This window comes from Macaca nemestrina, chromosome 2 (assembly GCF_043159975.1).
Source record: "Macaca nemestrina isolate mMacNem1 chromosome 2, mMacNem.hap1, whole genome shotgun sequence".
Classification (NCBI taxonomy): domain Eukaryota; kingdom Metazoa; phylum Chordata; class Mammalia; order Primates; family Cercopithecidae; genus Macaca; species Macaca nemestrina.
The window spans coordinates 120,311,435-120,323,705 of NC_092126.1; the positions used below are offsets into that span (position 1 = coordinate 120,311,435).

Sequence of the window (12,271 nt, forward strand, 5' to 3'; positions counted from 1 at the left end):
TATAACAAACTGTCTCTCAGACCACAGTGCAATCAAACTAGAACTCAGGACTAAGAAACTCAATCAAAACCGCTCAACTACATGGAAACTGAACAACCTGCTCCTGAATGACTACTGGGTACATAACGAAATGAAGGCAGAAATAAAGATGTTCTTTGAAACCAATGAGAACAAAGATACAACATACCAGAATCTCTGGGACACATTTAAAGCAGTGTGTAGAGGGAAATTTATAGCACTAAATGCCCACAAGAGAAAGCAGGAAAGATCTAAAATTGACACTCTAACATCGCAATTAAAAGAACTAGAGAAGCAAGAGCAAACACATTCGAAAGCTAGCAGAAGGCTAGAAATAACTAAGATCAGAGCAGAACTGAAGGAGATAGAGACACAAAAAACTCTCCAAAAAATCAATGAATCCAGGAGTTGGTTTTTTGAAAAGATCAACAAAATTGACAGACCACTAGCAAGACTAATAAAGAAGAAAAGAGAGAAGAATCAAATCGACGCAATTAAAAATGATAAAGGGGATATCACCACCGACCCCACAGAAATACAAACTACCATCAGAGAATACTATAAACACCTCTACGCAAATAAACTGGAAAATCTAGAAGAAATGGATAATTTCCTGGACACTTACACTCTTCCAAGACTAAACCAGGAAGAAGTTGAATCCCTGAATAGACCAATAGCAGGCTCTGAAATTGAGGCAATAATTAATAGCCTACCAACCAAAAAAAGTCCAGGACCAGATGGATTCACAGCTGAATTCTACCAGAGATACAAGGAGGAGTTGGTACCATTCCTTCTGAAACTATTCCAATCAATAGAAAAAGAGGGAATCCTCCCTAACTCATTTTATGAGGCCAACATCATCCTGATACCAAAGCCTGGCAGAGACACAACAAAAAAAGAGAATTTTAGACCAATATCCCTGATGAACATCGATGCAAAAATCCTCAATAAAATACTGGCAAACCGGATTCAGCAACACATCAAAAAGCTTATCCACCATGATCAAGTGGGCTTCATCCCTGGGATGCAAGGCTGGTTCAACATTCGCAAATCAATAAACATAATCCAGCATATAAACAGAACCAAAGACAAGAACCACATGATTATCTCAATAGATGCAGAAAAGGCTTTTGACAAAATTCAACAGCCCTTCATGCTAAAAACGCTCAATAAATTCGGTATTGATGGAACGTACCTCAAAATAATAAGAGCTATTTATGACAAACCCACAGCCAATATCATACTGAATGGGCAAAAACTGGAAAAATTCCCTTTGAAAACTGGCACAAGACAGGGATGCCCTCTCTCACCACTCCTATTCAACATAGTGTTGGAAGTTCTGGCTAGGGCAATTAGGCAAGAGAAAGAAATCAAGGGTATTCAGTTAGGAAAAGAAGAAGTCAAACTGTCCCTGTTTGCAGATGACATGATTGTATATTTAGAAAACCCCATTGTCTCAGCCCAAAATCTCCTTAAGCTGATAAGCAACTTCAGCAAAGTCTCAGGATACAAAATTAATGTGCAAAAATCACAAGCATTCTTATACACCAGTAACAGACAAACAGAGAGCCAAATCAGGAATGAACTTCCATTCACAATTGCTTCAAAGAGAATAAAATACCTAGGAATCCAACTTACAAGGGATGTAAAGGACCTCTTCAAGGAGAACTACAAACCACTGCTCAGTGAAATAAAAGAGGACACAAACAAATGGAAGAACATACCATGCTCATGGATAGGAAGAATCAATATCGTGAAAACGGCCATACTGCCCAAGGTAATTTATAGATTCAATGCCATCCCCATCAAGCTACCAATGAGTTTCTTCACAGAATTGGAAAAAACTGCTTTAAAGTTCATACGGAACCAAAAAAGAGCCTGCATCTCCAAGACAATCCTAAGTCAAAAGAACAAAGCTGGAGGCATCACGCTACCTGACTTCAAACTATACTACAAGGCTACAGTAACCAAAACAGCATGGTACTGGTACCAAAACAGAGATATAGACCAATGGAACAGAACAGAGTCCTCAGAAATAATACCACACATCTACAGCCATCTGATCTTTGACAAACCTGAGAGAAACAAGAAATGGGGAAAGGATTCCCTATTTAATAAATGGTGCTGGGAAAATTGGCTAGCCATAAGTAGAAAGCTGAAACTGGATCCTTTCCTTACTCCTTATATGAAAATTAATTCAAGATGGATTAGAGACTTAAATGTTAGACCTAATACCATAAAAATCCTAGAGGAAAACCTAGGTAGTACCATTCAGAACATAGGCATGGGCAAAGACTTCATGTCTAAAACACCAAAAGCAACGGCAGCAAAAGCCAAAATTGAAAAATGGGATCTCATTAAACTAAAGAGCTTCTGCACAGCAAAAGAAACTACCATCAGAGTGAACAGGCAACCTACAGAATGGGAGAAAATTTTTGCAATCTACTCATCTGACAAAGGGCTAATATCCAGAACCTACAATGAACTCAAACAAATTTACAAGAAAAAAACAACCCCATCAAAAAGTGGGCAAAGCATATGAACAGACATTTCTCAAAAGAAGACATTCATACAGCCAACAGACACATGAAAAAATGCTCATCATCACTGGCCATCAGAGAAATGCAAATCAAAACCACAATGAGATACCATCTCACACCAGTTAGAATGGCGATCATTAAAAAGTCAGGAAACAACAGGTGCTGGAGAGGATGTGGAGAAATAGGAACACTTTTACACTGCTGGTGGGATTGTAAACTAGTTCAACCATTATGGAAAACAGTATGGCGATTCCTCAAGGATCTAGAACTAGATGTACCATATGACCCAGCCATCCCATTACTGGGTATATACCCAAAGGATTATAAATTATGCTGCTATAAAGACACATGCACACGTATGTTTATTGCAGCACTATTCACAATAGCAAAGACTTGGAATCAACCCAAATGTCCATCAGTGACAGATTGGATTAAGAAAATGTGGCACATATACACCATGGAATACTATGCGCCATCAAAAAGGATGAGTTTGTGTCCTTTGTAGGGACATGGATGCAGCTGGAAACCATCATTCTTAGCAAACTATCACAAGAACAGAAAACCAAACACCGCATGTTCTCACTCATAGGTGGGAACTGAACAATGAGATCACTTGGACTCAGGAAGGAGAACATCACACACAGGGGCCTATCATGGGGAGGGGGGAGGGGGGAGGGATTGCATTGGGAGTTATACCTGATGTAAATGACGAGTTGATGGGTGCTGCACACCAACATGGCACAAGTATACATATGTAACAAACCTGCACGTTATGCACATGTACCCTACAACTTAAAGTATAATAATAATAAATAAATTTTAAAAAATAAAATAAAAAAATAAAAAAAGGACAAATGCATTAAAAAAACATTCAACATAGAGTTATTTAATATAAAAATATTCACAGCCTAAATATGTGTTAATATGACACTGGTTATGTAAAATAATACATTGGAATAATATATACTCAGTCCATAATATTTTCCAAAAATAACTGTGACATAATACTCCCCCTAAGCTAGACAAAAACTCCTTGCCCAGCCAAATAACAAAGGGAGGAGGAAAACAGATGGAACAAAACACACTAAGCAAAAAAAAAAAAAAAAAAGATGACAAAATCCAGGCAAAAAGCGTTAAAGGAAATAAACAGGAATATTTAATCCTAATAAAAGGTGCAACTCCCCCAGGAGGCTGTAATGGTGACAAATATGAACATTTGTGCACTTAACTGCATAGCTTGAAAATGTGTGAGGCTGAGACTGACAGAGATGCAAGAGAAACTGATCATCCACAGTCACTGTGGGAGGCTTTAACCTAAAAGTGAGCAGATCACCCAGACAGAGATAAGGCTGAATAGACTGCAAGGAACCCAAAACTAGGCTCAGAGTGTGTGAGCTCTGTACCTATGCCTAGAATAGTGCTAGAGGGAAACTGGTAAACTATTAATGGATTGTTTTGGTGTTGGAAGATAATACGTGTTCTTTTTCTCTTTCTCCTTTTCTGCATTTTTCCATAATGAACATTCACTTTTATAATGGAAAAGGAAAAAGTACAAGTCCAAAGAGAATGAGGGCCTACATCACAACATCATGAACACAGCATTCCATAGCATGTGCTGAACTCAGCTCAAATGAGTCCAGCAGCCGTGCACAGCTGTGGATAGGGAGAGGCAGGGCTCAGGGAGCGACTGGCCAAAGGCGAGCTCGCCTTCCTCACTCCACACCAGAGGAGCGCATGAGGGCCCCTTTCAGAGCTGGGCCAGATCTTCCTCTCGGGCAGGCCAGGGTGGGGGGATTTATAGGCTCAGAGGGATCCAGACATCTGTGCTTGAGTCTACCGGCAGCACTAACCTTCCTGGTGAGAAGCAGACAGAGCGCCATGCAGTCAGGCTGTCCCTCCCCAATGTCCACAAATGCTGCCTTTGTGTTGGGGCGCAAGCCCCCAGCCCATATGGGCAGAGGACACAAGAGAGAACAAATCCTGCAGTGTCTTGCTGAACTGTGGCTGCAAGGACCAGTCACATGTGTGACTGGGCTTTTAACATTTTCGGAAGTGGCTGCCAGCCCAGAGCTCTCCTGATATCCTCCCGGGCTAACTTGTGGTCTCCTGAGGAACCAGAGGAAGGACTGCTAAGTGTTGCAGCATTGATTAAAGCACCGTGTTTGGGCTTAAGTCATCTCTTCTATAATTAAAAGAATCCAACCTGAGAGACATAATTGAATATCCAAAGGGATATATATGTCTCTAAGGTGTCAGAAGCTAGGGAAAAGGAATACTGCAACAGAGAACCAAGCTGCTCAATTACAGCTTTGAATCATTTTTGGAATAGAAAAGACATAAATAATACACACATACGGGTAATGGATAGCTGCTGAGAGGTTTGGGGCAGCTGATACACTCTTTGTTCTCTGTTTCTCCCTTATTGGAAAGGGAACCAAGACTTAGACAAAATCAGAGAGGATGTGAAGTAAGCCCACTGAGCAGCGCTATGGGGCCAGCTCTTCCCCTCATCCTTACTACTCCCAGACCACATTAAATTAGCATCCAGCCAGGTGCAGTGGCTCACGTCTGTAATCCCAGCACTTTGGGAGACCGAGGCGGGCGGATCACCTGAGGTCAGGAGTTTGAGACCAGCCTGTCGAACATGGTGAAACCGTCTCTACTAAAAATACAAAAATTAGCCAGGTGTGATGGTGGGCACCTGTAATCCCAGCTACTCGGGAGGCTGAGGCAGGAGAATCACTTGAACCCAGGAGGTGCAGGTGGAGGTGAGCCGAGAGCACGCCACTGCACTCCAGCCTGGGTGACAGAGCAAGACTCTGTCTTGAAAAAAATAAAATATAATATAAAATAAAATAAAATAAAATAAATAAAATGAAATAAAATAAAACATAAATTAGCACCCTCTCTCAGTCTCGCTGGTGAGGGAAACTATTATTGAGATGCTACAGCTGGAAATAATGCCACAGAAGTTGCACTGTGTGCACCAAGGTGAGTTACAAGAAGACATGTGGGGACAAGGTGGCATTCTCCATGCTTTCCAGATCATTCTGCAAACATGGCTGCTAACTCTGCATACAACTTGAGGGGTGTATTTCCATACACTGACTGCCCCCCTCCCCACCCAAGGACACACTCAAACATAAGCACATTGCTCAATTCTCTCCGTATCTATGTACATTACCATTATGAATAACTCTTCTGTTTCTGCTGGGTTGTATATGGCCAAGATATAAAGCTTAGAGTGAGCTATTTATCATGATATTTGAAAAAATTAAATTAAAAAAAATATTTTGCACTTTGGGAGGCTGAGGCAGGTGGATCACTTTAGGTCCAGAGTTTGAGACCAGCCTGGTCAACATGGAGAAACCCCATCTCTACTAAAAATACAAAAAATTAGCCAGACTTGGTGGCAGGTGACTGTAATCCCAGCTACTTGAGAGGCTGAGGCAGGAGAATTGCTTGAACCTGGGAGGTGGAGGTTGCAGTGAGCTGAGATCGTACCATTGCACTCTAGCCCGGGCAACAAGGGTGAAAGTCCATCTCAAAAAAAAGAAAAAAAATATTTTGCCAAAAAAATCTTTGAGGTTTTAAAAACCAATTTCCACATGTCAGATCCTCCCTTGGGTTTGGCTTTCTCATCCTTGCTTGGCCTCAGTCTGCTGGATTTCAGACATGGCTTGATTTCTTTCTGTTCTAGTTCTCTAGGTCAATGCAAATTTCTGAGGTGAGCAAATGTTTCCTGCACTGTTCTCTGTGAAGGAAGCCCAGAAACAGAAGAAAGAAATTTTGCCTGAGAAGCCAAAAGAAAGATTTTGAAGGTAGGATAACAGATCTTACAGCAGCCAGGGCCGGGCTGTAGTGGGAGGCACAGATTGTGCTCTTCCTAGGCCCAGGAGCACAAACACAAAAAGCCTACCAACAAGGCAATGACAGAGAGTAAAGGGCCAGGTGTTAGAAGGGCAATTGAGAGAGGTGGGGACATTTGTAGGTGATGGTTGGCAGGCTGCCTAGGTCTAGCTCATTACTGCCATGTGGGAACACAGCACTGCTGCAAACCTACCAAAAGGCAATTCTATTATATCTGGAACACAGCAATATGAGGGCAGGAAGAAGAGCCTAATGCCTGATGAGGGCTCACTCAACACTTATTGAATGAATGAGGGCCTTCATGCACAGAGGGTGGACTGTCCTGGGAGCAATAACGGGAAGAGATGGCTGGTAATCTGGAGGTCTCACAATCAAGAGAGGAAATAATTGCAGAGTGAACTTGAGCCACAGCCATGAGATGGAGAGGAAAGGGTGAAATGCAGTAGACATTCTAAAGAATTTTCAAAAAGCAGTGCTCAGCGAAAGACCAGATGTGCAGGACTAGGGTGGTGATGAATCTTCCAGGGGATGCCTGCGATGAACTTGTCTAGAGGGCTGAAGGACTGGTCACAAGGGAGAAAAGGTAAACACATTCTTCACTAGTTTCAAAGCCCTTCATCTTGCTCTCCCAGACGACCTTATTTTCTCTTTCCTCCGTTCTCCCACAAAAGGGATCAGGGGATTAACCAGGGATCCAGAGGCCCAAGTGCTGAGAGAATTAGCTATAGCTAATTAGGTGATGAGGTATTCATTCAGGCGAAACTGCAACGGAGTTAACAGAGGAACGGGCAGGGCAGGGGAAAAGCAATGGAGAGGAAGGGCATCTATGGGAAAGTAGAAAGAACCACTTGGGCTATATGTGGAGTCATGACATATTGGCAGTATGGTAGGCAGGCAAGGACTGAAAGGGCTGAGGGAGAACCTCAAACAGTTCTCAAGTCATGGATTTTCACAGCATGAGGCATGCCTTGGGTTCTGGTCCCCAGTTTTCTTAAAGACTGAGAGCAGAGATAAAAAAAATATTGCCAAGCAAAAGTATTCAACGACAAATACATGGCAGACTCAAGACAGCTGCTCAGCTAAACCAGGTGAGCCTTTTCATGGCATATTTTTTGTGGGCTTCAATCTAAAGGAAAATTTGTATAATTATCAAATTGGGTCTAAGGCCTTGGATAAATCTCAACGTTCACTTTAAAAGATACACTTCATCAACAGTTTAAGAATAACTATAACTACTTGTTAACCAAAAAACTATTATAGTAGCTAATATTTACTACTTAGTCAACTAATTCAAAGATTAATGATTGCTAACTAAGGGCCAAGGCGTTATGCTAGGCCCTTTAAATGCACTGTCTTGTAAATCTTTACAAGGATTCCATGATGGTTTGGTGGCATCATGGCAAATTTACCCATAAGGAATAGAAGACCTATCAGTAGGACAAAGTATGGAAAAAAAATTTTTTTAACAAAAAATAAAAGCAAGACCTAGAGATGTTAAGTCACCTGCCCAAGGTGAGCCAAGGTTAGAACCCAAGGTACTTCCACTCCGAGGTCCTTAGGTCCTCGTTCTAAGCCAAAGGTCAGCAAACATTTTATGTGAAGGGCCAGATGGTAGATATTTTTGGCTTTGTGGGCAATATGGTCTCTGTCACAACTACTCAATTATGCCATAGTACAAAGCAGCCATGGACAATAAACAGATGGGCATGGCTATGTTCCAACAAAACTTTATTTATGGATACTGAAATTTGAATTTCATGTAGTTTTCACGTGTCACGAAACAGCACCATTCTTTTGATTTTCCCCCAAGAATTTTAAAAAGTAAAAATCAGGCTTAGCTTGTGAGTCATAAAAAAACAGGTGGTGAACTGGATTTTCTCCACCCAATGCAGTTTGCCGACCCTGGTCGAAGCCACTAGGCTCTGTTGCCCTCCAGTTAACATCATGTGCTGGTTTCCTCAGAAGGCCCATAGATATTTTAGGAAAAAATCGCGTGAGAGTATGTCTGGATGGGGCACATAACTCTGAAATACAATTGTGGGGAAAGGCCCAACTGCAATAGCTCTGGCTCTGCATGACCCTTGTCTGCAACTTGAAAACATCTTTCTTCCTCCAAGTCCCCTCACTCACACTCTTCTATTGAAATAAGCATTGATTCAGGTCACTCTGAAACCAGGGGAAATTCTAGGTAGAATGGGGATGTTTCCTCCCATTCACCATGATTTTCTGCAACCATAGGCCCCGTGTGCCCTTCTTACCTGCAGGGTTTGACTGAAGCGCTTTAATGGCGTGGCCTTCACAGGCGGGATGAGGTTTGCTAGTGACGTAACTCTGGAAAGGGGTTTGACCCGTTTATTACTAGGCTCCTATAGAGTTAAAAAAAAAAAAAAAAAGTAAAATGTCAAGGTCAATTGCAAAGACAACATAACCACCATACAACTGTGTTCCGCTCCACAAGGTGCTGGCTGTACACTGATCTATGGAATACAAAGTGTCACGTCTCACTCCGGCTGTATGGAGATGACCTGGCTTAAGAGGCAGGGAAGGACAAATGGCAGGCAGGGGATGTCAACAGAGGCATCATCTGGGAAGACAGAAAAGGGGCAGGGATCTGCTCCTTATCCCTCACCCCCCAGTATCTGCCAGCTTTTAATTCAGAAGCTTCCGCTTAGTAGAACCAGTCTCCCCACCCCTTCTGTAGACAAAAGCAGCCTCTGATTTCTCACCCAATTACCTTGTCTTTTGTTGCTTCTGGTTTCATCTTTTTAAAAACCTTTTCTTCACCTTGCCTAAAGCCACTCTTATGCAATGGCTTTCCTAAAGCACCAAGATGGTTTTCTTAGTTCATTAAATTTAAAAAAATTTTTTTAAAAAGAAGTTCTATGGGCTCTTAAGAAAGCATCTTTGTATCTACAGTATATTTGAAATGCACATATTAATATTTATAAATTATAACCAGACAGCAAAAGAAAATGTATAGAGAAAAAGCCCTACTATGGACATCAGTTTCTATACTACATACAGCCACAAGTGTTGAAAATCACCTCCACATAAAACATTATTTGCAAATCTGCAAGTTACTTCAAACCAGGCTGATAGGTGGGAGGGAGCCTACCCATTCCAAGGACTTTGCAGACAAGAATTACATAAATAAAAACAACAGGCTGGCCGGGCGCAGTGGCTCATGCCTGTAATCCTAGCACTTTGCGAGGGCGAGGCGGGTGGATCACAAGGTCAGGAGTTCAAAACCAGCCTGGCCAAGATGGTGAAACTCCGTCTCTACTAAAAATACAAAAATTAGCTGGGCGTAGTGGCGGGTGCCTGTAATCCCAGCTACTCGGAAGACTGAGGCAGAGAATTGCTTGAACCTGGGAGGCAGAGGTTGCAGTGAGCCGAGATTGTGCCATTGCACTCCAGCCTGGTTGACAGAGAGAGACTCTGTGTCAAAAAAAAACAAAAAACAAACAAACAACAACAACAACAAAACAGGCTATGAGGAAGAGAATGATGCTGGACACAACATTTTTACAAAGACAAAGAGAAGAGTTACCCTTGTCCTCCTAAGCTCCATCTGACCTGTAGTAGATGCTAGACAGCACATGAAGATACCAAATTTTGACAGACAAAGCCAAAGTAGCCAATTGTGGTGGCAAACCTCAGTCATTTCCAGAGGGAGCCTCTAGGTATTCATCTTTCCTTTTCAGCCATTGCTTTCAAAGTTTCGAGGGTTAAGGCAGAACTTCAGATTCTCCAGGACATCTCTGCATCCCCGTTCTGAACAGAGTAGGTGCCTGGAAAAACCTTTCGTGAATTTGGAATCCTGCTGAGACACTCTCATGTCATTTTATGTCCCTGCCAGTCTCAGAAACCAAAAGCCTTCTTTGAAATAGACTATCTCCAAGCTTTCCGGCATTTACATATAAAAATTTAAAAACTTAAAAAAAATATTCAATATAATCCCACAGTGTGGCCCAGAATGATTTCACGATTTCTCAAAGCAGTCAAATACTTTTCCAAGACAGAGCATGCAACCAGGCTGCTGGGTACCTCTCCGGCTTCTTAGCGTGCTAAGCTGAACAGACAGCAGAAAACTCTCAGAACACTAGGAAGGCTCAGTTCCAAAATGCAGAGGACGAATCTCCCAAGATGAGAGCCATTGCGTGACAATGATTTAAGAGCTGAAGGGAAAGATCTGACAGCTCTTCTGCTTCAGGTGACAATGCCCTTCAGGATGCTCCCTGGGCAGTGCCAGGCTCTTGAGCATTTGTGCCCAGAGGAGGGTTTAAAACATTTTTTTACGTCAGAGCTGCACCACTGGCGTACTGAATACACACATACACACACACGCATGCGCACGTACACACACACACACACACACACACACACACACACCGCCTCTTAAGCATCCCCTGAATTTGTCGAAATGGCTCCTGCTGTGGGCTGAAAATGCCAGGTTGGTAGCACAAACTGCATTACAGCAAGTGAGGTGACAAGGATTCCCTGAGGGAGCAGGACCTGGTCTCAGAGAATCCTGCCCACTGACTCTGAGTCTTTCTGTCTCTCTCTCTCTCTCTTTTTTATGGTTAAAGCTGCTGGGTCAGATTTTTATATTAGAATGGGGAGGTTGAAAGGCAAACGCCAACTGGGTTCTCTTGTTTTAAAAAGGGGCCAGAAAGCACTGCACGCTAGGCAGGATGGGGGATGATCCAGCTGTGTTCCACTTGCTGTATCATCTTTTCTAAGGTTCTGCTGACTTTGCTGTCCGTTTTGCATGACCCAGTCAGACAGGCGTTTTCTGCACAACTATAAGATGTAGGTTCAACACAAATGCAAGCCTCTCTGCAGGTTGAGTGCAGTGCTGCTACGTGAGATTGTAATTAAAACTGATTTCCTAAGGCATTGCCGATTTGGATGTAAACATCAGGCTGCTCTTTGGCAATCTGACATTCCCAAGTAATGAACAATTGAACCAGAAGCCGTTGCTGTGTGATTTAGTGCTACGATCCAGCAATGTAAGCAGGTGCAATTTCAAAACCAGAACACTTACAGGTTATTGGATCTATGGGGGAGGCTTTATGCCTAACCCATATGAGTAAAGTATGAATTATGGTGTTCTCCTTGAGGGCTTCTGTGAGAATAGAAGATTAAAAAAATTCCTGGCCTCATTTGATTTTTCTTTTCCATTTACTCAATATGTCTCCAGCTACATTTTACTGCTGTCTAAAGAGAGCCCTCAGGGAAAATATTTCCAGATTCTTGTTAAATAGCTCTACTGAGAACTAGCAAATGCAATTGCAGGGATGCTTTCAGGCTTTATAGAGAGATAACAGAACATAACCTGCAGGGACGCTTCCTAGTCCAACAACTCAGCTGCCAGACCAAGCGGGGCAAGGTCAATGCTAAACCCAGGAACCAAGTGTCCTGTTTCAAGTGCAGACACCACCCCCCACCACGTGATTTTAAGACAGGGCAGGAGGGTATCTCACTAAAGTTTAAAAAAAAAAGAAAAGAAGAAAAGACATTGAGCATTCTGTATGGACAGTATTTTGTGAATAACAGTTTTGTTTCATCTGTTCCAGGACTTACAACTCTTTTGTTTCTCTTGTCTTATTGCACTGGCTAGAATCACGGGTATATTGTTGATTACAAGCCAAGACAGTGGGTATACTAGTTTAATTCTTGGTTCTAAAGTAATTATTAATGAGATTTCATCATTAAATATTTGCTGAGAGCATGGGAGAGGCACCCTTTATCACACAGAGAAAGTTCCTTTCTGTACCAACTTTGCTGTAAATTTTTATCATGAATTGGCAGTGGCTTTTATCAAATGTTTGTTCTTCATT

The 12,271-nt window shown here is 42.1% G+C and overlaps 1 protein-coding gene and 1 long non-coding RNA gene across 12 annotated transcripts in view; one reads left to right on the top strand and one right to left on the bottom strand.

Annotated features, from left to right (window-relative positions):
- The window catches only part of LOC105482527 (Rho guanine nucleotide exchange factor 3), a 346,919-nt gene that overhangs the window by 44,915 nt on the left and 289,733 nt on the right, over positions 1-12,271 (bottom strand). For 7 of the 10 annotated variants that reach the window (XM_011742660.2, XM_011742693.2, XM_011742663.2 and 4 more), the window contains one exon: positions 8,687-8,794. In XM_011742660.2, the coding sequence (XP_011740962.1) occupies positions 8,687-8,794 (108 nt within the window). Of the gene's footprint in view, positions 1-8,686; positions 8,795-9,978; positions 10,776-12,271 lie in introns of those variants that run through there. The other 3 variants (XM_011742677.2, XM_011742709.2, XM_071091945.1) reach the window with 3 other exon arrangements.
- LOC105482514 (uncharacterized) overlaps positions 1-12,271 on the top strand; it is a 29,337-nt gene that overhangs the window by 2,755 nt on the left and 14,311 nt on the right. For both annotated transcript variants that reach the window (XR_987690.3, XR_003018297.2), the window contains exon 2: positions 6,259-6,379. This is a non-coding gene — a long non-coding RNA (uncharacterized lncRNA). The remainder of the gene's footprint in view (positions 1-6,258; positions 6,380-12,271) is intronic.